The sequence below is a fragment of the Meles meles genome, chromosome 21 (assembly GCF_922984935.1).
Source record: "Meles meles chromosome 21, mMelMel3.1 paternal haplotype, whole genome shotgun sequence".
Taxonomy (NCBI): Eukaryota; Metazoa; Chordata; class Mammalia; order Carnivora; family Mustelidae; genus Meles; species Meles meles.
In genome coordinates, this window is record NC_060086.1 from 9,383,283 (window position 1) to 9,408,219 (window position 24,937).

General features: G+C 48.5%; 1 protein-coding gene and 1 long non-coding RNA gene across 3 annotated transcripts; one reads left to right on the plus strand and one right to left on the minus strand.

The window, feature by feature from the left end:
- Positions 1 to 16: 16 nt before the first annotated feature.
- LOC123934041 (paired immunoglobulin-like type 2 receptor alpha) lies at positions 17 to 16,713 on the minus strand. Of its 2 annotated transcripts, none has more exons than XM_045993905.1 (7): positions 16,507 to 16,713; positions 15,789 to 16,178; positions 5,474 to 5,665; positions 1,835 to 1,865; positions 1,151 to 1,200; positions 921 to 964; positions 17 to 524 (listed from the first exon to the last, which is right to left on the minus strand). In XM_045993905.1, the coding sequence occupies exons 1-7, from the start codon at positions 16,559 to 16,561 to the stop codon at positions 390 to 392; spliced, it is 897 nt and encodes a 298-aa protein (XP_045849861.1). In that variant the 5' UTR covers positions 16,562 to 16,713; the 3' UTR covers positions 17 to 389. The 2 variants fall into 2 exon arrangements, with proteins under 2 accessions (XP_045849861.1, XP_045849860.1); XM_045993904.1 differs by having other exon boundaries at positions 15,789 to 16,187.
- On the plus strand, positions 10,836 to 24,393 carry LOC123934042. The gene is made up of 3 exons (XR_006816727.1): positions 10,836 to 11,477; positions 21,519 to 21,644; positions 24,083 to 24,393. It is a non-coding gene; the product is annotated as an uncharacterized LOC123934042 (long non-coding RNA).
- The last annotated feature ends 544 nt before the right edge of the window (positions 24,394 to 24,937 follow it).

Genomic DNA, 24,937 nt, shown 5'->3' on the forward strand with positions numbered 1-24,937 from the left:
AGGGGCAGACCCTGGCTTCTGGGCTGGCTACCAGTCGGGGTTTCTTGTCTCCCGCCCTGAGGCAGTCACCCAACTCCAGTACTGGGGGAGGGATCTCGGGTGTGACCTTTTATTATAATTCATTCCTGGTGAGAAGGAGAAGACAGAAATGGAAGGTGCCATCAGTTTTCTCCTTAGATGCCTTCGGGCAAATCCCACCAGTCCTTTGACTCTTGTGGGCACGGGCTGGGGAGGTGGAGAGGGGCTGGAGCAGCCTGTCTCTCTGTGGTCCTTGGAGGCCTTCCACGCCCACTGGCTTCTGAGTCTTCCGTGTCTGGCCGGGGTCATTATCAGAGGCTGTGACCCGCTGGGCAGCTCAGTCTAAGGAAGTCATCCTCCAGTCCCACTCGTCAGGCCTTTACGAGAGAATATAGGGTCTCCTCCTGGGGGTCCTCCTTGGGACGGAGGCGGGGAGGTGCTGCCGGTGATGAGGAGCTGGAGAGGGTGAGGGAGGCATAGAGGATGGGGTTGTCCTGGGCTTCATCCTGGCCAGAAGGAAGGAGAAGGGGGTGAGACCGTGCAAGGGGAGCTGTCCCCACCTGAGAGCAGTAATCCGGCACCTGAGTGTTCTACCAACACTGCGCACAGTCCCTCTATTCCCTTCACCCCGCGTTCTCCAAACTTTTCTTTCTTCTTTTTTTTTTTTTTAACGATTATTTATTTATTTATTTATTTGACAGAGAGAGAGAGAGATCACAAGGAGGCAGAGAAGCAGAGAGGGGGAAGCAGGCTCCCTGCTGAACAGAGAGCCCGATGCGGGGCTCAATCCCAGGACCCTGGGATCATGACCTGAGCCGAAGGCAGAGGCTTAACCCACTGAGCCACCCAGGCACCCCCAAACTTTTCTTTAATTCCTTCAGGCCATAGTCTGAGATGCTTACCTTGGGCTCCAGCTTGGGCTCCAGCCAGGGCTCTGTTTGTTGTCCTAGAAAAAAATCAAGGTGTGCTGGGGTCAGGTGCATACGGCCAGGGTAGAGAAATGGGCTGGAACCCCCAGCAGTGGGGTCATCTGCTGTGTCAGGACCAGGGTCAGGCAGGAGGGGTGGGTGGGGCACGTGTGTGAGCAGGGAGTGTGTAGGGAAGGATAGGAGTGAAGGCAGTCAGAACTCACTTTTAATCCCAATGTTCTCATACTTCTCCTCAGTGTTTTGGAAGGATCCCCTGTATAAGAAGGAGAGGGCAGAACGTGGGTTAGAGGCTGGACAGAAGAGGGTTCAAACCTGTGTGGGGCTGGTTCTCTGTGTGTGTGTGTGTGTGTGTGTGTATCGGCGGGGAGGGGCATTGCTACTGCCTGACACTCGGAGGTGAGCTCTGTTTTGAGGCTCTCAGGAGGCGTCCTGGATTATCCCAGAGGCAGTTTGCAGTGTAGCCAGTAGAGGTCCCACAGGCCCATTGAAGGCGGATGGTCCTGGAGGAGCGGCTTTGTTGGAAGAGCCTTGGGAAGGGTGAAGTCTTGTCTGCCCTGTGGTTGTTGGTACAAACTAGAGAATAAACACCAGCTGTACCCACCTCAGGTCTTCTGGTGAGTGCCCAGGCCAGAGGGGAGAGAGAGGAGGGAAGGGGCTGGAGAGAAGGACAGAAGTCTAGAAGATGGGCTGGAGGGACCGGGAGGTGGGAAGGTGAAGAGGAAGAGGGCTCCAGAGGGAGGGAGGGAGGCGAGGTTAAGAGCTGAGGAGGGAAGTGGCTCTGAGAAAGGAGACACCCACTGGGAAAGGACCAGGAGAGTGGAGTGACAGAGGCCCTGTGCCCTTCCCATAAGGAACTTCCCTATTTCCCAAGAGGGACAAGCACTCACTTGGGTCCCGCTCTGGCGTTAGTCTTCAGACCTGTAGGGGAACAGCAGCATGTTAGGGTGCCATCCATAGAGGGTGCCTCTCCTCCCTGCCTTCCTGCTCTGTGTGCTCTGAGACCAGCCTCCAGGGAGACCAGGGCAGTGGAGCGGCTCTGTTGGACCTACCTGGGACTCAGCGTGACACCTGCTGGCACCCTGAGGCTGCCCAACCCTGTCCTGTGGTTGTCAACGCCAGATCAGGAGAGCAGCTCTGGGCTGCATCGTCTTTCTCTCCCAACCTCAATTTTTCCCTTTGTTTCCTTCCGCCTTGCTTGAATTCCCCAAGCATCCCACAACCTTGCTCCTTCTACTGCTGAGGCCCTGCCCACTGTTACTTTCCTTCCACCTTGTCTCAGACCCACGGCTTCCTCCTATCCTAAAACACTGGCTTTTTGAGATTTCCTGAGTGGTGGTTTTTTTCTCTCCTGCCTTGTGAGCCTCATGGCTGGGACCTGGGTCTGAGCTGCAGCCCGTTCCTCTCCACCCTCTGCCACTGACACCTGCCAGTCTCCCCACTCCCCTCTTCCCTTCTCATCCCCCTGAGTCTCTCTGCGGCATTTCCCAAGGATTGGCCCCTGCTTCACAGACATACTCTCCACCACCCAACACCATCTGGGAGGTTCCACCATCCACGGAGACAACCCTCTGGACACACGGGACTCCTACGTCCCCCAAACTCCAGGACCCTCTCTTCTGCCATGCCCTGGAATTTTTTTTTTTTTTTTTAAATCTCAGGGACTGAGAACTCTGAAATATTAAGCGCCAGCATCTTTTTTATGCTGCAACTTTCTTTCCTTCCAACTTTCTCCTATTATGATCCTGCTTGCTATGCCTGTGCTTTGACCCTATGAACTCTTGTCCCTTAATAATCTACTTTCTTTCAGGCTGTCCAAGCTCCCTGCTGATCCTCTCCTCTGCATTCCCCCTCTCATGAGCTCCTTGACCTCTCCTGTTCCCCTGTCCTTAGGCCACACTTAGTTGACACATCTCTAATTCTGACTGAGGCCTATGGCAGCGGACACTCTTTGCTTACCCATTTCCATTCATTTCTTTTTCCTCAGTTACAGAACCTTGATTTTATTTGGGATGGCAGTGTGCTCCACTGATTGATGTGAGGAATATGACTGCATCCTTGTCAATACGATTCAAGGGGAAGTTGTGGGTATGATTTTCAGGAAGACTGACTAAAGGACAAACAGCTGCAGTATGGTCTTTTTGTCCTTTCTTCCTTCCTCCTGTTTCCTGCCTGGATTCAGAAATGATGACTGGACTCCAAGCAGCCATCTTGGATCATGAGGCAATCTTCAGGACAGAAGCCAGTAGCTAGGACAGTGAGCAGGAAGCTAGAAGCCTGAGTGCCCGAGGACAGCAGCCTCTGCCATCTGCCTCCTCATCCTTTTCTATGAGGGGAAACAAGGAACTCTGTCGTAGGTAAGCCCTGTTACTTTTCTTCTCTGGTGCCAGCCGGGGAACATAACTTCTAACCAACAAGTTCTAGAAGTTTCTACACCTGCATGGGGGAGACAAGATCATGCGCAGTGATGCTTTTACAGAGCTCTGGCATCTCATCTGGGTGGAATCCTGAAATACCCTCTTCTCTTCCCTCAGTGACTGTCAAAGCTCTTCTTCTCCGACCCTCAGCCTCACTCTAGAGACAACTGTTGTGACTTTTCCTCTGCAGAATGAAGAACAATTTGTGTATGTTGAGTTTGTCAACATTTTTATTCACAGCTTTTAGGTTTTACATCATACTTAGGGAGGCCATCTCCACTGTACGGACATGAGATGGTCTCACGCGCTTTCCTCGAGTACTGGGGTTATTTCCCCCCTCATTGAACTCTGATTGATCTCTGTGGAAGTTATTTTGGTGCGAATTATGAGGTAATATTATTTTCCCCAGATGGCTGCTCCCTTCTGGTTGGTTCCCACATGGTTCCAGCACCATCTACTGAATGACTCTCATCTTTCCCTATTGATTAGAAATGCTGCTTATTAGCCCACTAAATTCCTGAATATATTTTGATCTGTTTCATCCTGCCTATATTGGGGCTTTTCTCTTCTCGGATATTGGTTTATCTGTGTTTCCATATAGGATTGGATCGAATCATTTTAATCATTACAGCTTAAAATTGCAGGCGCTAATGCCCATATGGTCCTTATGCTGTGCCAGGATCTAGTCTCGATGCGTTACATGTGATTGTCATGTCAAACCCCGGGGTGAGTGTTGTTATTCTTCTCATTTTACCGACGGGTGAGCTGAGGCGGAGAGTAGTAGTACCATTGCACCAGCGTTTCTGCAGCCAGGACCTGACTGCAGCCGTCCGGACTCTGTGCGCGTCACCTCTGTGCTTTAGTATCTCACGCAGCTAATCTCCTCTCACTGAAAATTGTCTTCAGAGGGATTTCAGATCAATACTGCAAGCTGGTGGGGGCTAAATATTGAACGCCTCTAGCCCTGTCCTCTGAGCTATAGATGCAGACACCCACACTGCTGAGGGACATCTGTCCGCGGAGGCCACACGGGCACATCTCCAACATATCCCAGACTAAGGAACCATCGTTCTCCCCCAAACATGGTCTTGACCCCCTGTGTTCTCTAATTTGCTTGGTGGTTTCCCCACGGGCTCATTCACCCTAGTCCTTCCCACTCCCTCGCCTCTACACCAGCCCAATCCCCAAGTCTTACTGGTTTTCCTTCTGAAACTGTTCCAGGATCTGGTCTTTCCCTCCACCCACTGCCATTGCCTTAGACTCGCCCCGCCTGGCCCACCTCTGGCCCCACCAGCACAGACTGATGCGTCTGTAAGGCCGACCTGAGGTGGCCACTTCCTGCTTCATGTTGCCTCTGGGATCAGAGGTTCTTGAGAGTCACTTACAAGGTTCTCTTCTCCCATCGCCAGCCTTTTCCACAGCACTGAGTTACCAAAAGCTTCCTCACTGACTTCCTGCCCCTGCGTGGACAGCGACCTCTTCACCACCCTCACTGTGGCTAATTCTCATATTCTTTGAGACTTTTTGCAGGGTCACTTCTTGTGGGAATTCCTCACTGGTTCCGCACCTTTCTCCTAACCTACCACAGCTCTTTCTAAATGAGGCAGTCACTCCCTCTCCCCTTCCTCCAGCGCTGAGTTCCTGGAAAGCAGGACCTAGGCTTTATTTACATTTGTTATCTCCAATCACCCTGCTCCAGGGTCTGCAACACTGGTTCTCAAACTTGATCACACACACAAAAGCACTTGATCAGACCTTTAAAAATTTAGATTCCCAAGCCCAGACCTCAAGCCCAGCAGGGAGCTGCCTTTTTTTTTTTTTTTTTAAGATTTTATATATTTATTTGACAGATCACAAGTAGGCAGAGAAGTAGGCGGGGGGGGGGGGGGATACAGGCCCCCTGCTGAGCAGAGAGCCCAATGAGGGTCTCCATCCCAGGACTCTGGGATCATGACCTGAGTGGAAGGCAGAGGCTTAACCCACTGGGCCATCCAGGTGCCCCTGGAGCTGCATTTTATAATGCAGAATGACCCGGGGTTATTCTGATGCAGGTGGTTCTGAGAAACACTCAGTAGGAAAGCTTGGCAGGGGGCATGGCCCAGAACCACTTACCTTTGCTCCTCTTCCGCCTGAGGTAGAGTATCAGTCCCAAAATTGCAATTATGAGCCCAGCAACAGCCAGCGCCACCCCGACTGCAGCTCCCACAGTCAGGAGTGAAGACGCTGAACTCTTAGTGTCTTCCAAGTCACCAACGCCAGTGGTGGTGAGGCCGGTGGTGGGGGCAGGGGTGGTCGTCGTGAGAGCTGAGAAGACATGAGAATTTAGCAGATTTTTCCCCTGGAGGACTGGAGATTTCTGGATGAAACTGTCACATCTTGTTTCCTACTTTGGGGAATACTGGGGGCCGGGGACCACTCTCTGAAGCTCCCACACAGGGAGCGGGTAATGAATCCACATCACCCAGCTTAGATGCCGACTCTACCTCCCATCAGTGGTGTGACCTCAGAACCTCATTTCATCGCCGACAAATAGGGATCCCTAAATTATAGGAAGGAAAAAATTTTTTCATTGTGGTAAAGTATAGGTAACATAAAATTTACTGTTTTAACCATATTTAAGTATATAGTTCAGTGGCGTTAAGTACATTCACACTGTTGTGCAACCATCACCAATATCCTTTTCCAGAACTTTTTCATTTTCTCAGACCGAAACTCTGTCCCCATTAAACACTCACTGCGCACTCCCTTCCCCAGCCCCAGGCACCCACTGTTCTGTTCTCTGTCTCTATGAATTTGACTGCTCTAGGAACTTGTTATAAGTGGAACCAAACAGTATTTGTCCTGTCTGGATTGTTTTAATAAGTGATAAAACATCCGTAAAGCACCTAATATATATTAGAAATATGTTTTTTTTTTTTAAAGATTTTATTTATTTATTTGACAGAGAGAGAGATCAGAAGTAGGCAGAGAGGCAGGCAGAGAGAGAGGGATGCAGGCTCCCCGCCGAGCAGAGAGCCCAATGCGGGGCTCGATCCCAGGACCCTGAGATCATGACCTGAGCCGAAGGCAGAGGCTTTAAGCCACTGAGCCACCCAGGCGCCCCAGAAATATGTTTTTAAGATTAAATTAATATATACTGAGCTTCCTACAAAAAGATTGTACCTTTGTAGATGTTTAATGCACTGTTTAAAAACTGACATAATACTAAGCTACTGGAAAAAATTCAACTCCAATAAAACCTTCAGGTTAGGGGGCGCCTGGGTGGCTCAGTGGTTTAGGCTGCTGCCTTTGGCTCAGGTCATGATCTCAGGGTCCTGGGATCGAGTCCCACGTCCGGCTCTCTGCTCTGAAGGGAGCCTGCTTCCCTCTCACTCTCTCTGCCTGCCTCTCTGCCTACTTGTGATCTCTCTCTGTCAAATAAATAAATTAAAAAAAAAAACAACCTTCAGGTTAGTATGAACCAAATTTTCTGTCAACCCTCATTGGAAGGGAATAATAAAACCATCCTTTAATTGAGATAAAAATTTTAAATGCTTCAACAAATGTATATAATATGCTATCTAGAAAAATAAAATCCAGGAATACATATTTTTTTAAAAAAACCTCCTAGAATATGACTAAAGCCATACTCTAAGCCAAATTCATAGTATTAAGTGCTTTTATTATTTAAAACAAGGAGAAATTTGAAAAATGAACAGAAGAAATACCAAAACCAGAAAGAAGCCAGCCCCAAGAAAACTCAGGGAAAAAAGTAATGAAAGCTATGCAGAAAATAAATTTATTAGGAATCAGGACAATAGAAATAAAAGCAAGAAGTGGTTATTTAGGGCAAAAACAAACAAACAAAAAAATCAAGAAACAAAGAAGGAAATAGACCAGACTCTTGTAAACCCAACAAGAGTCTGTTGAAATCATTTGTGATTGCATATGCTCAGTTGTACGTTGATAAATTTTAAAAACTCTGAATTGGATGATTTTCTGAAATAAAAACTTTGGAAAATGGAGCTAAGTAGTACAATTTCAGTGAGAGGTAAACCAAGAAGTAAGAACTCTGGGGGTGCGTGGCTAGCTCAATCAAAAGAGCATGAGACTCTTGGTTTGGGGATCATGAGTTTGAGCCCCACACCCGGGGTAGATTTTACTAAAAAAAAAAAAAAAAAACAAGCTTGAAAAAAAAAGGGAACTCTATTAAAGAACTACCCATCATAAGGATTCCAAGCTCAGGAGGTTTAATGGGTAAATTCTTGCAAAAATTTAAGGAACAAATAATTCCCAAATAGATTCTAGAACACAGAGAAATACAGAAAATGATGCAATTCTAATTCATTTCATAAAACGATAACCCTGACACTACTATCCATTCATAATTTCTTTTTTTTTTTCTTAATGCAGGTTAAAACAATAAAGGCCTACGTTTCTTACCAATCTGAGTGGAGAAAAATACCCAGGGCTACCACAATGGGAGCCTAGGTTGGCACAACCATTGGGAATGCATTTGCAAAATGTAACCTACCCGGGCATACCCTTTGACCCAATGATTTCAGGGCTAGAAATTGATCCTGTGGAAATGCTGAGCAAGTGTTAGAAGGCCTGTGATTAGAGGTGTTCTTTGCAACTTTGTTTGTGATGTGGCAGCAACTTAAATGTCTTTAAACAGAAGACTGAGGAAGTAGATTGCGAGACATTGCTGTGGCAGGACACCCTGCCACCTTTTTTTTTTTTTTTTTTTTTTTTAAAGGCAGAGCTGTGGGGCACTGGGTGGCTCAGTGGATTAAAGCCTCTGCCTTCGGCTTGGGTCATAATCCCGGGGTCCTAGAGTCGAGCCCTGCATCGGGCTCTCTGCTTGGCGGGGAGCCTGCTTCCCCCTCTCTCTCTGCCTGCCTCTCTGCCTACTTGTGATCTCTGTCTGTGAAATAAATAAATAAAATATAAAAAAAAAAAGGCAGAGATGTGTATGTGCTGAAATGGAAAAATACTTTGTTGTACGGGGACATGAAAACACGTCATAGAGCAGAATAGCATGCAGTTTGATTCTATCTGGGTTATGTCTATATCTATATCTGTAAGAGAGAACATTTCTCAGAAAGAGGTAGTGGTTGGGGAGATAAAGTGCAGAAGAAGGAATGTACTTGTCATTGGACTCAGTTCGGTATTGTCTGACCTTTTTTTTTTTAATGATGTGCAAGTATTACCAGTCCCTTTATTATTTTCAAAATTTAACATTTATCAAATTTCTATAGGCACATAATTTATTTTTAAAAATATCTATTTATTTGAGAGGGAGAGTACGGGGGTGGGTGGGGCGGAGGAAGAGGGAGAGAGAGAATCCCAAGCAGACTCCCCTCTGAGTGCGGAGCAGGACAGGAGCTCAGTCTCAGGATCCCGAGATCAGGGCCTGAGCCAAAACCAAGAGTCAGTTGCTTAACCAATTGCACTCCCCAGGCGCCCCAAAAGGCACATAATTTAAAGAGTCCACAAATTCCATACAGTGTATAAAAATAGTAGCCCCTGCATAAGCCCACCGTTAGCTATTTCTTCTGACATGAGCCTTGTTTTTCTAAATCACAAGCACATACTGCTGTTTCTTGACTTAAGTTGTGTTTGTTCACTTCCTATCGTTGAAATTGAGGATTTAGATCCCTCACACCCCCACTTTCACCACCTTACTCGACTCTCCAGCATTCAATGTTCTTTTCATGACATGGGTTCTTCGCCTGGCTTCCGGGACACTGTTCTCTCTTTGTTCTTTTCCCGCGTCCCTAGTAGCTCCTTCTGTCTTCTTGTTGATTCCTCCTTTTTCCAACCCAAAACAGTCATGGGACCTCCTTAGTTCAGTCCTAGGACCTCCTCTCTATCTACACTCACTTCCCAGATAATTTATCCAGTCCCATGGCATTAACTAGCAGCAACATGCTAATCCTGCCCAAAATTACAGATCCAGCCAGCTCTCTCCCCACACTGCCAACTCCTAAATCTCACGCCTACTCACACCTCCATTTGTTTGTCTTGTAATGTCTCAAATTTCAGTTGTCCTTAACTCTCGATCTCCTCCCAAGCCTGTTCCTCTCCCAGGTCCCCATCTTGGTAAATAGCAATCCATTTTTCAAGATGCTCAGGCCAAAAGCCTTAGAGTCACTCTTGCTTCTTTTTCCTACCCCCATATCCCGTCATTTGCAAATTCTGCCTGCTCAGTCTTCCAAATATAGCCAGCATCTCCCCTGCCCTCGTTGTCACCCTATTCAAGGCATATCACTTCTCACTGGTGTTCCTGCTGGTGACCTTGCTCGTCCTTACAGTCTGATTCTCCACACAACAGCTGGAGGGACACCGGTACAGTGCACGTCAGAACACAGCAGGAAACCCTCACTAGATTCATTGTGTGAGTGAAAGTTCTTTTCTTGGCTTTCAGAGCCACACGGGATCTGCCCCCACTGCCTGTTCTGATCTCACCCCTGCTACCATCAGCTTCTTCATCTGTTTCAGCTGTACATGTTCCACCTCATGGCCTCTGCCCTGCCGATCCCTCTTGACTGGAACATTCCCTCACTTCCTACAGATCTGTGCCTGAGCTGAATTTCTCTGCTGGCTTTTCTTAGATCTACTCCCTGAATCTTCTCCACCTGCCTTGTGCCCTTGGAGGCTGGTTTTGGTGGGCTCCATCCATGGGCTCTCTCACGCACTCGTTCCTATTCAGTGGCCATTGGAAGTCACCATCAGGGGATAAAGGTAGAGGGGCTCCTGGGTGGCTCAGTTGGTTAAGCGTCTGCCTTCAGCTCAGGTCATGATCCCGCAGTCCTGGGACAGAGCCTCACATCGGGCTCCCTGTTCCCCACGGGAGCCTGCTTTCCCCTCTCCCTCTGCCCCTCCCTGTACCACGTCCCACCTCCACTCATGCTCTCAATCTTGCTCTCCCTCTCAAATAAGTACATAAATAAAATCTTAAAGAAAGAGAGATGGAGAGAGGAGGGTAAGTCATGGCAAAACTATTGGCCCCCTCCTCACTGGATCTTGTATTAATCTGGGGTCTCAGAGACATAAAACCAATGGGGTATAGAAAGAGATGTAGAGTTTTGAGGAATTGGTTCATGTGATTATGACAGCTGAGAAGCCATAGTTTGCTGTCTGCAAACAGGAGTCCCAGAAAAGCTGGGGGTGTGGTTCCAGGCCAGACCTATAGGTTTGAGAACCAAGGAAACCATTTATATAATTCCCAGTGTGATTCCTAAATCGCAAGAACCAGGAACTCTGCCTGAGGACAGAAGAAGTGGCCATCCCTGCCCATCCTCTACTTTTTTGTTCTTTTCAGGCCCTCAAAGGTTTGGATGATGCCCACCCACTGCTAAACTCTTCTGGAAATGCCATCATAGACATATCCAGAAAGAATGTCTTACCATCTCTCTGGGCATCCCTCAGCCCAGTCAAGTTGACACCTAAAACTAACCATCCCAGACATGTTGACTCTCTCCCCCCAGAGGCTACAGCCCCCTCTCTGGTCCCAGTACCTTCTCTCTACCTTCTCCTCAATCCTGGAGATGGTTGCAGGTGTGTCCCATCCCTGACTAGGTTTCCCTACCCTGTGCTCTACTCAAAACTCTTCTCAGTCACCCTGTTACAATGGCTGCTTTCTCCTGGCTCTAAGTCCCTGGGGCCTTTCCTATTCCAGCTGAAGAGGGTAACACCCCTAGCAACCTTTATCCCCCAGATTCTGCTCCATTTCCCTGCTTTTCTATTTTCACCACCATTCAACACACAGAATTAATTCGTTGGCTTTCTCTTCAGTCTTCTTTCCATACTTGTGTGCAAGGGGCATTGTTGTGGACATGTTTAGCCTTTTTCCCCCCTCTCTTTCCTGCTGTTTCCCTAATGTCTATATTAGCACCTTACACATAGTAGGCATTCAATAAATATTTGTTGAATGAATGAATGAATGTAAGAATATTCTCTTAGAATTTCAAAGCATTCAACTATTGTCTTCCAGCTTCCTCTGTTGCTATGGAGACTGCCAGAGCCTTGACAATTCCCAAATTTCCTGTGGCCTCTTTTTTCCTCCTTGAAAGTTTCTTGCATCATCTTTTTGTCCCTGACATTCTGAAATTTCATGTTGCAGTGACTCAAGGTAGGTCTTTTTATTTTCACCCATTACTCTGGGCTCCTTTGTTCTGGAAGAATCAAGAGTTATTTGGTCGATATTTTCTTTCAACTACCTTCTCTCTTCTCTGTCTCAGGAACTCCCATAATTCAGAGGCTGGAGTTCCCGGACCACTCCTCAATTTTTCTCTATATAACTTTCCTCTGGCTGTTGTAAGAAATGACCACAAACTGGGTGACTTAAAACAACAGAAGTTTAGTTTCTCTCAGTCCTGGAGACCAGAAGTCAGAGCGCAAGGTGTTACTAGGGCCTCACAGCCTCGGGAGGCTCTGGGGGAGACTCTGTTCCCTACTTCCGCCAGCTTCCAGACTGCACCACTGAGTCTCCGCTCTGTGGCCACACTGCCTTCTCTTCTGTGACAACTAAGTCACACCTGTTACCATGTAAGGTAACAGTCCCATGTTCTGGGGGCTGGGATGTGGATACGTCTTTGTGGGGGCTGCTATCCAGCCCGCCACAGTTTCCAGATCCGTGAGTCTTTATCGGCCTTCTGAGGCCTATCTGTCAAGTTGATCTCGCAATCCTTTTATTGGGTTTTCCATTTGTGCCATCATAGCTTAAGTTCCTAAGAGCACCTAGTCTGTTTGGAAAGCTCCCTCTGTTGCTCCATGCTTGTGCTCTCAACTTTCTGAAAATGGTGGTTATCTGAGTTTTATTCTCCCTGTTGTTCTGGTGCCTGCCAGCTACTCCCCTTTGCTTCCCACCACCCCATTTGTTTTGCTGCGTGTTTCACGGGGAAGGATTCCTTAAGTGTCTAATGTAGTCATAGTTTTAAATGGTGTCTCTAGGCACAGCAGAGGTGAGAGGTCAATCCTCAGGGCTGGAGAATTCCCGGAGAGGCCAAGACTCAATGTCCTTGTCCCCTTGGAGGCCAATGTGCAGAAGCCACACTGACTGGAAGCGGTGTGTGTGGTCTGGGAGAAAGTGCTTGTCAGCTACTGGGCTGTGGGATCTGTTAGGATCCCTGGATCCTTTGGGGTTTTCATCAGATAGATTTCCCAGAGAGGAATCTCCTGATTTCTTGCCCTTAGTGGGATGGGGGATACCAGCTGGGTTGCCTGAGAACTGAGAGGCATCTAAGGGGGCTGGGTGTTTAGGGTCTCATTAGTTCACCAAATCTGCAGTTTTAAGGACTGATCCCTTGCCCCCAGTATGCCTGGGGTAGTGCCCCCAACATCCCTCTGGTCCATCCTTTCTGGAAAGCAAATTTCCAGTCTCTGCTGGGTGGGGAGGGGGCATAGAGGTTTCCCTGCTTCTTAAATAGATTCTTGCCCAATCCTCCAGCTTTCTGATGCCCTTGCACTCCCACTGTCAGGCGTTCTGGGGTCGCCCTTGCTGAACCGTCAAGGGATTTTTGTAGTTAAAAAACTGCCTTTCTTCCAGGTCTCCCCACTGCTGGTTTAGGGCTAAGGTCCCCTGATCTCTTAGGCCAGGTACATTAGTCTACGTGTTTCCAGCTTCCCAAATACTGATTTTGACCACATGACTCACATATTTTTTTGTCCTTGTGGATTTTGTGTTAAACATTTCCCTTTGCTGTCATTGTAGTAGAGTTTCGTAGGGAGGGGAGGTAAACATGCACATAACCCAGCATTTGGCCAAAATTTATGCAATATTTTCTAGTGAAAATTATAGAAAATGAACATTCAAAAAATAACGTTGCATATTAGTTAAAGAAATAGAGGATTTAGAGGAAAGCGTCTTGTGAGATACTTACATGGTCTGTGGAAGAACACTGCGGAGGTTACTGAGGGATATAAAGTAGCGGCCATTCTGGTGGGAAGATTGGACTCACACTGATTTCCGTTTCTGTCATTGCCTTATAGGTTTAATGCAATTCTGGTTTTAAAAATACCTATAAGTGTCTTCTTCAGAACTTGGTGAGCTTATTCTAATATATTTTTTAAAGATTTTATTTATTATTTATTTGACAGACAGAGATCACAAGTAGGCAGAGAGGCAGGCAGAGAGAGAGGAGGAAGCAGGCTCCCCGCTGAGTAGAGAGCCCAACGTGGGGCTCGATCCCAGGACCCTGGGATCATGACCCGAGCTGAAGGCAGAGGCTTTAACCCACTGAGCCAACCAGGCGCCCCTTATTCTAATATTTATGTGAAACAATAGACCAAAACAATAGTAAGGTTTTTGAGGACGTAACGTGGTTCTGATGGACATAGACTCACCAGCCACTGAACCGTGATGTTACAATCCCTAGAACAGTGCGGTAGTGACAAGAGAAAAGACAGGGAAATGAGTCGACAGACCAGAAGTGGGTGCTATCCTACAAAAACGCCAGGCCTATGAGTTAGTGGAGAAGAGAAAAAAAGATTCCATAAATCTAGCTGGGAGGATTGATTTGTTTCTTGCTATGATGATCAATTTAGTTCTTTACCTCATACCATATACCAAAAGAAATCCTCACTTTAGATGAGTGAGTTTTACTGTCAAAAGAAAGCATAGAAAAATCAGAAGAAAATAAAATATTTTCAGCCCCTAGCGGAATACAGGATTTTGAGCCAAGACATAATAAGAGGAATTTACAGAGGAGAATACAGTGAGCTTTGGAAACAAAAAGAAAACATCTGTATGTAAAAAGCATGATTAAGCCAACCACAGACTTCTCAGTTCGATTTGCTGCAAATTTCCCTTAGGGGGATGTTTTTGTGTGGTGATACTTCACTTAGGTTAAAAGTTTTCTTTTTATTACTTCCCTGTATTTTTAAAAAATTATAAGCATGAATATCCAATTACTTGTGCTAATTGAAAAATTAATTTATTGATGAAAAACTCATAGCGAATGTGACTGAAACTGAGGAATGAGAAAAGTTAGGAGAATTAAGGAAGGAAGAGGAGGAGGGGTCTGAGAAGAGCCAAAATCTCCCCCAAATGGCCACTTAAGGGAAGATGGAGGAGGTGCCCGAAATATAAACCCAAGCCTGTCTGGCCTAATTCAGTTGTGAGCCATGTTCTATTTGCTCTGAAACCAGCCCGGTGGTCCTGCGGGGCAGTGGTTACCAGGGCTGGGGACACAGACGGTGTCCTTCCCGCCAGGAGCAGTGATGTGTAGTTGGGAACTGCCAGCACGAGTCGCTGTAAAAAGCAAACCCACGGTTTTTCGTTTTTAAGGAAGCGTACAGACAGCGCACCCCCCAGTGCCTGCTCCTGGGAGAGATGCCCTCCCCCCGTGCTGTGGGGATAAACCCAGGTTCAAGTCCCCACGGACTGCTGAGTTACATGGAGGATCTAGGAATGCAGCACATCCCATTATCCATGAAAAATACTCAAGACAATGATAGCCTCAGGTCAGCCGGTGAGGCTGACAGTTACTGGTTAAGAGTGGAGGCTCCAGGGTTAAGCTGGGTTCAAGTCCACCTACACTACGAGGGTGACTTTGGGCAGGTCCTCAGGCTGTTCGAGCCTCAGTGTCCCTATCTGTGGCAGGAAGACGACGGCAGTACCTGCTGTTACTGTAGGGCCGTGGGGCAGGTTGACCACGGAGACGCATACCAAGCTGTTCCCCCCACAGCGCACAGTGAGCGGGAGCGGCTGTACCTCTGCTGGAGCCATGCCTCTCACAGGCCAGCACGGAGGGGCGAGATCGGAGGGGACAACGGGGACAGTACAGGCAGAGGCGGGGGACTAGAGATGGGGGAGTAACGAGGGGAAACAGGATGGAGTCAGGGGAAGAGGGAGATGGGAAAGGAGAGGAGGGATGGGGCTGGGTGGGGAGCATCATGGTCTGGGTTCCAAGGAGCAGAGCAGGAGAAGGAAGTGGGGGGATTGGGAAAACAGGGCATGGGGCGTTGCCAGGGGAACGGGCTCTTGGGTGGGTCATCTTTGGGCACCTGCTGGGTGTGCTGGGCTGAGCACATGGCTGGGGAGATGAAAGACAAGACTCGGGGCTGGCTGGCGTTGTACACATGGACGCATGACAAAGGCCCACATCCTGAACTAGTCAGGACAGCCTGGGGGTGAGGGCAGGGAGGCAGGCTGGAGCCCCAGCTTAGGGCAAGAAGTGAGGATAACTGGGGAGCCCAGAAGGTGCTGAGGCTGGGGGAGTGGGGCCTGGGTCTGGAGGGGGCAGTGAGGGGGTGGCAAGGCCTGGGGAGATGGAGGAGAAAGAGTAAAGTCATCAGAGGGCTGGGGAGGAGGGTGGGAGACGAGTTTGAGAGAAGGGCACACAGGAAGAGTGGAACCTGGGCCAGGCCTGGCGGATGGGGGTACCATGGCCTTTAAGAGCCTCAGGGTGAGCGTGGTGTCTGCTGGGGCAGCTGGACTCACCGGGGGTGATGGTGAGTTTGGTTCCATTGAGGGCCTGCCACACCTTCTTGCCGCATCTTAATGTTTCCACTTGGATCCGGCAAAAGTATATATTCCCGTCCTTCTCCTGCAGGTTCGATATCGTCAGGGAGCCAGACCTCTGACCGTTTGACAATTCAAGGGAGATCCGGTTCTTGTAGTCCTTATGGATGGAAGGCAGAGTACTGTTGTAGATGACCTCCCCATGGAAGTGCGTCCGTCTCAAGGCTACACTCACTCTCGGTTTCTTGGCTAACTCCCAGTCGTGATAGAAGGAGAAAGGGATGCGGACGGAGCCACCTTTGAGGGCTGAGAGGTGGTCTGGTTGCTTGATTCCATAGTTAGTACTTAGATCACATTCTGCTGAGCGACCTGCAGGAGCTGGGAGAGGAGAGACTTGAAGCCACTGGGAGAGATGAAGAAGACAACCCTAGCCCTTCCAAAACCGGCCCCCATGGGCAGTAGTGGGACAGATGGTAGGTCTGGCTCTCTGGCCTGGGTGTTCCCCTCGCCAGGCATGGGGTAGGGAGGAGGGTGAAGGGTTGGGGCTGACCAGCTCTATGGGACCAGCCCGTCTCTTGCTGGGGCTGGGAGGCCTGGCCAGCTCCCCCAGCAGACCCCCTCTCCAGCTGCCCAGCCACAGCCCTTGCTGGGGACTCGCTGCGCCTCAGGGCAGAGCCAGGGTGTCCCGGACACTCACCAGCCTGCAGACGTGACGGCAGCAGCAGCAGAGACAGCAGCAGGAACAGACCCATTGCCTCGCTCTCCTCCCCGAGAAGGAGACGACAGCAGCTCCGTCAAGGCCAGAGGGGAGACCCTGGCGGTGCCTCTTTGGGGAGGCAGGAGACACCCGGAGAGCGTGGATCAGGCCCTTTCAGAAGAGCATGGGAGGGTGAGCCTTCCCCAAACTCACCCGCCCCCAGAGTGACCAGCACTTCCTTTATCAATGTGGTATCTTCTTTTCCTATATTGCAAAAGTGCTTCCTTGTGGTCAGAGCGCAGAGAGCCATGACAGAGGCCCCAGCCTCTATCTTCCTGCTGAAGGCCATGGTTCTGACCTTGGCCATGTGTGGCCTCTCCTCTTGTGCCTCCACTCCTGGCCCCTGCCCGCACCTCTACCTCTCCTTAGGAGTCAGTCTCTGTCTCTCTAGCTCTCCTTTTCATTGGACACACATTGACTGAGTGTCTCTTGGCCTCTGTCTGTCCTTCCAGGGGAAGGGGCATCAGTAGTACCAGCTCCAGGTCTGCCAGCGAGAGGACAGGCAGCGAGGAGTCTCTGAGAAGAGAGAAGGAGGAGGGAACCACTGGTGGTCAGATGCCCTCGACCTCCAGCCCCAGCACCAGGACACCCAGCTTGCTCTTGGTCACTCTCCTTCCTGGCAGGGCCTCCCCTTCAGCCCCTCCCCTGCTGTCCTGTGCAGGACCCAAGTCTACCAGGCCCCTTCCCTGCCCTGATCAGGTCATTTTGTGCAGTCTCATACCCTCCCTATGGTTAAGAGGTAAGGGTGGACCTTCTGGAGGCCATTCCTTGACCCCCCAGGATGCAAGACCATATCTGTAAGTCCTTCTGTTCTCCACTCTAGATGAGGAGACCAAGGCTCCGAGGAGACCTGCCCTAGGTTGTATGACTCTCAGATGGGAGGCCCAGGACTCAAACTCCAGTCTTGCTGAGTCCACAGAGCATTCTGCTCCTTCTGGATGCTTCTGTCTGGTTGTCCCACACAAACTCTGGGCCTTAGCTCCTGAGAACAGAGTTCTGGAGGGTGAGTCTCTGGAGGCTATGTTTTTCTAATGCTCCTCAGGTGATTCCCTCCACAGCTGGGATAGTCCTGACTCATCCATAGCCTTTCTCGCCCAGGGGGGTTCAAGTCCCAGAGCAGTAACGAGTCACACTGTGACAGTCTCTGGACAGTCTTCAATGGAGCGCACTGCCAGCTTGTGACTGGTGGCGGGTGGGGGTGAGAGACTGGGGCTGGGACCTCTGGTGACTCATTGGGCAGGTTTTAGGAGGCTCTGCTCCCTCCCTCCCCCAGATGAGGTTGGCATTGGCTTACTGAGTAGATGGTGATGATGGGAGAGCATGATTTCATCACAGGAAGTGGTCTTGTCTTCTGGAGGTGGAAGCAAGCAGACCGACTTCCTTTCTCCTTTTCTGTTTCTTCCCCAGATCTCATAGTTTTTTCCCACTCTTTTCCCAGGCTAGCCAGGCAGACCCTGCCCTTTCCCCGTGTCTGCAGTTCTTACATTTCCTGCCAGGCTTGTGAAGAGAAATTCTTCATTTTCACGGGATTGCCTTACCTGAGCCAGGCCCTAAACATTCATTGCCTCATTTTCAGCTTTAAAATATTGTGTAGCGAATGTATTTTCGCCAACAGGAAATTAACGCACCATCAAGAAACTGAGCCTTAATGTCATGGAGTCCTCTGGGCTGTGGAAGGTGGTTGGGCAAATGGTAACAGATAGAAAAGTGGACAGAAGAGAGGACAAAGGACTGACCGCCTTTTTGGCAGCTCTTCTAGAGGGTGGCCTGCTCTGTCTGAGGGGTGACACCTGAGTTCCATTTCCACCTTGTCTCACTAGATGTGGGACCTGGCTGGACAGTCTCCTTTTTGCCTGGCCACCCAAGAAGGGGGTTGGACCCCACTAGGGGGTGCCTCTAGTAGGTAACATGGCATGTTTACTAAATATGCATGTTTACTAGCTAAATTTTGGAAGAGTGTCTGCTGCCCAGGTGCCTTGGGCCCCATTGTTCCCATATATGGTATCCTATATGCAAGCTGCACATTTCATGTCCTGTTCAGGCCCCTGGGCCCAAATGGATCCCCATGATGCCTGGAATTGTGAGGCACGACTTCTGCTCACAGACAGTGTGAGGTTTCTGGGTTTGTTCATCCTCCCTTCTCCCAACAGTAGTGAGAGTGTCCAGTAATCAGTCTTGAATTGTGGCTCTCACAGAGGAGGTTTCTGGTGGGAGGAGGGCCTGGAATTTTGTGATTCATAGATGGGCAGAGCCTAAATGCAACTCTTTAGTTCAGATGGTGGCCATAGGGGAGGGATCAGAAGCCATGTGATGAGAGAGAGAGAGGGAGGGAGAGAGAGTGAGGGCTATGAGCTGTGGACCACATTTTGAGAATTCTACCTTAGATATTCCCCCAAGTTCTCCTAAGTTTTTGTTCTCCCGTTCTCATTGGCCACATCCATCACTGCCCATTCCCCCTCCACAGTACCTCACCCTGCTCCTGCTTCCCCACCAAGGCCAGGAGTAAAGCAAGATGTAAGCCCTCACTACCTCCACTAATTGTGATGGAGGTTCTAGCCCATGCAATAAGACAAGACAAAGAAATAAAAAAAATGCTCTGTGTTTTCCTAGATTCTGTGTTTATGTAATTTGGCATTCATTCATCACAGGGCAATTGTATTAACTATTTCTTTAAAATTTTCTGCATCCTTGATGCTCTGGTACCTGTGGCCTTGCTGACTGGGGAAAGATGGTCCCTCCCAAAACTAGCCTGTTCTTAGATAGAGCAAAGGGCATTCCTAGGAACATGCCTTTCCTGTACGAACTACTCAATCCAGGACCTGTCCTCTAAACCACCTCTTTTATCTAACTCTCACCCACCAAGCCAATATTTCCTCTGCTCTGAGTCAGTCCTGTGTCAGGTGCCAGGGAACTAGAGATAGTTGTAACCTGTAACCCAAAGCCCACTGGAATTAATTAAACTAGTCAATCCTAAGCTGTTTCCCCTTCCTTGCTTATCTTGCCAGGGGAAACACACAAAAGGTTGTGGTCATTGCCTTCCCCTTGGTCTTGCCTCTGCCCCCTCTAGTGCTTCCTCAGGTGGCCCTCTCTGGCACGGCATTTTCATTCTCTGCAGGAAATGTAAGTTCTAAAATCCTTTCAGTGTCACTACCCTCTCTGTGTCATCACTCAGTCACCTGTACAAATTAAAATCCTGTGAGTATAAGAATTGAGCCAAAAGACATCCAGATTGGAAGGAAAGAAGGAAAAACTCTTTATTAACAGGTGACTTGATGGTTTATGTAGAAGATCCAATGGAATTGACCAAAAAAGCTACTAGAGCTGAAAGTGATTTAAACTAGGTCACAGGATACAAAAGCAATACACAAAAATCAATTGTTTTTCTTTTTTAAAAACATTTTATTTATTTATTTGAGAGAGAGAGAGACAGAGCACACAAGCTGGTCTGGGAGAGAGGTAGAGGAATAAGGAGAAGTAGACTTCCTACAGAGCAAGGAGCCCAATGTGGGGCTTGATGCCAAGACCCTGAGATCATGATCTGCATTGAGGGCAGATGCTTAACTAACTGAGCCACCCAGGCATCCCTCAATTGTTTTTTTATATACTAATGACAAAAAATGGAAATCAAATGAAAATAATACCACTTAAAATAGCTTCAAAGTATGAAATACTTAGAAATAAGTACAACAGAAGATGTGTAAGATCTGAACACAAAAACTATAAAACGTTACTGAGAGAAATTAAAGATTAATGAATGGAGATTTCATACCTAAGTATGAACAGTATTCAATACTATTCAGATGTTAATTCTCCCTCCATTAATATGTAGACAAAACACAATCCCAACCAAATCTCAGCAGGCTCTTTTGTGGAAATTGGCAAGCCAATTCTAAAATTCCTATAGAAATTCAAAATACTTAGAATGGCTAAAAACTGAAAATGAAAAACAAAGTTTACGCTACCTGACTTTAAGACTTACTATAAAGCTACTGTAATCAAAATGTATTGGTGTCAAGACAGAGAAATAAATCAATGGAACAGAACAGAGTAAAGAAAGAGATCCACAATTCTGTGGTCAGTTTATTTCTAACAAAGATGCAAACGCAATTCAGTGGAGAAATTACAGTCTTTGAACAACTGGAAATTTATATTGAAAAATGAACTTCACTTCATATTTTGCACTAACTACAAAAATTAACTCAAAATGAATCATCAGCCTAAATGTAAGTCCTAAAATTATTTAAGTCAAGAGAAAAAAAAAACCAGGAGAAAATCTTTGTGACTTTGGGTTAAGTGCAAATTTCTTAGATTCAACACCAAAAGTATTAAAGAAAATATTGACAAATTGGAGCCCCTCAAAATTAAATCTGTTCTTCAAAAGATGCCATCAAGAAAATGTAAGGAGACACTACAGACTGGGAGACAATATTGGCAAATCACATAACTCACAAAGGATCTGTATCCTAAATATACAAAGAACCCTCAAAATTTGTGAAAAAAAAAATCCTAACTGAAAACATGAGCTAAAGATTTGAAGAGATACTTTGTCAAAGAAGACATACAGCTCATGACCACATGAAAAGATGTGTAACAGCATTGGTCACTAGGGAACTGTGAAAGAAAACCACAGTGAGATCACATCACATATCTGTTAAATGGCTCAAACTGAAAGACCAGCCAATACTAATTGTTGGCAAGGAAGTGGAGCAACTGGGGATATCATACACTGTTGGTGGGAAGGCACAGAGGTGCAAATATTTAGCCATTCCTTACAAAGTTAGACATATACCTACCTCACGTAACACACACACACACACACACACACACACACACACACACACACACGTATCTCCCACTCCAACCTGTTCAAGTTTGAGAACCAGTGCCCTGAAGTTTGAGTCCACGGACATGGAATTTAAAGACCTCTCTTGTCTGTTACCTTTCCTTTTCAGGGCAATCCTGTGAGGTTAAGGAGTTTAATTCCCACCCAACAAAGGAAGAAACAAAGGCCCAGACAGCTCACCTCACTTGCTCCAGTTCCCTCCACTAGGAAGGTCTAGAATCTGGATGATGCTCAGGTCTGTCTGTCTTTTTTTTTGACCCTCCCCACCCCGGCCCACCACCCACAGGTCTGTGTGCCTTGTGAGCTTGGTGCTTTCCCAAATGACGGTCTTTCTTCCCGGCTCCTGCAATAGCTTAACTTCTCCCACCTCGTCTCTCCTCCCACAGCCCTTCCTACAAAAGCCCTCTAATGCTGCTTTCATCCAGCCACTGGTCAATTTCTGGGGAAACAAAGGCAGCAGAGATATGAGTGTGAGGAGAGGCAGGCCATGGAGTGATGGAAGATGACAGTGGGTCTCTGAGAACAGGGAGGAAGAGAAACCAGGAGCCAGATCTTGATCTCTACCCTTCTGCACAGTCTGCTCCTATGCCACGGCTGACATCAGCACTCTTGTTTACTTCCTCTTGTTTTCCATCGGAGGGAGGAGGCCAGGTTCAGAGAGGGTTTGTCCTGCCCTGGTTGGGGGCAGGCATGCAGTGAGCCCTCCAGAAATGAGAGCCCAGCTGGGAAGGGGAGACTCACCATGTAAAGCAAGTAGAGGGAGGCCCCAAAGTTAACGTTGGAACAGGTGGGCATGACACCCCCCACTTCCTGGGTGCTGGGTGCTGTGCTCATTTGCTATATTCTTGATGCTTTGACATCTGGGGCCTCACTGACCAGGGAGAGACTGCCCCTCACAGTGCTAGCCAGTTCCTAGAGATAGCAAAGACTTGCCCAGGAGCACGCCTTTCTTTTTATTTTATTTTAATTTTTTAAGATTTTACTTAAGAGAAAGACCAAAAAAAGGAGAGAGAGAGAGAGAGAGAAAGAGCATGAGTGGGGAGAGGGGGAGAGGGAGAAGCAGGCCCCCCTCTCAGCAGGGATCCTGACGGGGCGCTTGGTCCCGGGACCCGGGGACCATGACCTGAGCTGAGGGCAGATGTCCAACCCACTGAGCCACCCCGGTGCCCCAGGAGCACGCCTTTCGTGTGCACACCAACCAGTCTAGAACCCACAAACCACCTCTTCTATGTGACGCTCCAGGAGGCCACTATTCCTCTACACCATTCCCCCCAGGCAACCTTTCATCCCCAGAACCTGCTGAAATTATTCCCACTGGTCAGTCCTCGGCCTGCTTATCCTGCTTTGTCTTGTCTTTTCCACAGACAGTGTGATAAAGGCTCCCGTCCCTGTTTTCCCTTCACTTCCTCGGCCTCCTGACCGACCTTGGTGCCTCCCGACATGGCCCCGCCCGGAGTTCTGTGCCTCCTGTTTCTAGGCAGTCTGTGAGGATACCTTCTCATTTCCCAGTGTTTGTGCCTTACCACACCTGATCCAAACAAATCCAAATCCAGTTCTATTCTAAAACAGTCGCAAAGTCTCCCCAGACCTCAAGAGGTAGGCAGGGTCTGTTAGGTCATTTTACAAGAGGAAACTGAGGTCCCGTGGGAGGTTATGAACGTCACTTACGGTCCCACTGCCAGTAAATATCTGCTGGGTTGTGGGGTCTGGGCCTGTGCACAGTGCCACTTCCCCATGCAGTGACAGCAGTTGGCAGTCCTCTGACCCATGGTACAGCCGGGGTTCCCTTTACTGAGTCTTCCTGCTGTACAGGGAGGAGCTCAAGGACAGACCGGCTTGTGGAGACTTGGGACCCGGTCACCCGACTTCGTGCACGGGGCAGTCAGGGCCGACTGGTGTGGATGGAGAGAAGGCAGAGAGGCCTTTATTTTTACGGGGTGGGGATCTGGTCATAAGGATCCATGTGGCTTTCCTGTCAGTATGCGTTGTTTTCTGTGTTGCCTCGTTCTGTCCCCACTCAGACCCTCTAAGGGAGGTGGCTGTTCTCCCCATTTTGCCAATGAGAAAACAGGCCCGGGGAAGGGAGGGCATTTGCCACAGAGCCTGCCGTCTGTGGAGTCGGCCTCTGTCACAGTCCCAGGCTTCGTGTGTTATGTGACCGAGACTTCCTTACCTGTCAGCCTTCTCCGCACGGCCCCTCGCTGCATTCCAGCTCCTGATCAACCCGACACACGCCAACTGAGCTTCTAGGAGAAGAGTGAGGGCAGACAGCAAAGACCTGGGGGGCAGGGGCTGACCCCTGACCTTGCTGCACTCCCAGGCTGGGAGCAGAGAGAGGATGCTCACAGAGGAGACCGTTGTCTGCCCTTCCCCTCAGAGCAGTGGAGGGCTGTAAAGGTTGAACAAACAGCCGTCCAGAAAAGAAGCCCAGATTCATAGCATTTGCCAATTTCCTGGTGTCAAAACTCCCATAGTACTGAGTTAACTACTACTATGTGGACCGAAGGTTTGTATCCCCCAAACGTATGTGTTGAAGCCTTAGCCCCCCAGTGTGCCTGCATTCAGAGAGGGCGCCCCTGAGGACATAATGAAGGTTAAAGGAATCATCGGGATGGGCTCAGGGTCCTCATAGAAGGTGACGGCAGAGTGCTCCTCTCTCTTTCTCTCTCCAAGTGCACGGTCTGCGGGAAGGCCTCGTGAACACATAGCAAGACGGCACGGCCTACACGCCACGGGTCGCGACCTCAGAATGCAGCCTACCTTGCTAGCATCTTGATCTTGGACTTCCTGGACTCCAGAACTGAGAGGAATTCCTGTTTCTTAAGCCGCCAGGTCTGTGGCATCTCATTAGGGCAGCCCGCGCGGACGACACCCCCTCCCAGGGTGAAGTCACTGAATTTGAGGCCAGAAGAAACGCACAACAGCAGGTGTTTCTATCTCTTTCCTGCTGTACGGACACAAGAGCATGGATGACGTCAAGAGCGTAGACCCTAGTAGTATGGGGTAGAATAAGTAGGGAGGAAAGAAGTTAGCAGGGAGGGATGAACTTCCTTCTTTTTAAATACAATTTATTTGTGAGTTTGTATTTAACGTTTTCTTGATTATCATTTTTGTTGTGATAATACATACCTAGCAAAAAAATTCACCATTTGAACCATTTTCAAGTAGACAGCTCAGTGGCATTAAGCTCATTTACACTGTTGTGCACACACTTAATTTTTAGTAATGCCACACAGCCTTCCCCAGAATGTAGCCGTCTGCTCCGGGACACTTCTCTCTGTGGGCTTCCGGGTGGTCATCAGGGAATTTAGAAGAAAAAGCCATGACATGATTGTTTCTGTGCATTTCACAGAAGTCTAACTGAACATCAATTATGGTGGACACGTGAGTCCTCTTCGTCTTTTTCCCCTTCCTTTATTTGTAAAAGGGTTTTAGGAATCCGAGCTGAGTATGGGCTGGCAAGGGAACTGGCCGATGGATCTGAGCTGAGGTGGGGGCTCCAGTCCCAGTCAGCCCCAGAACTTCGTG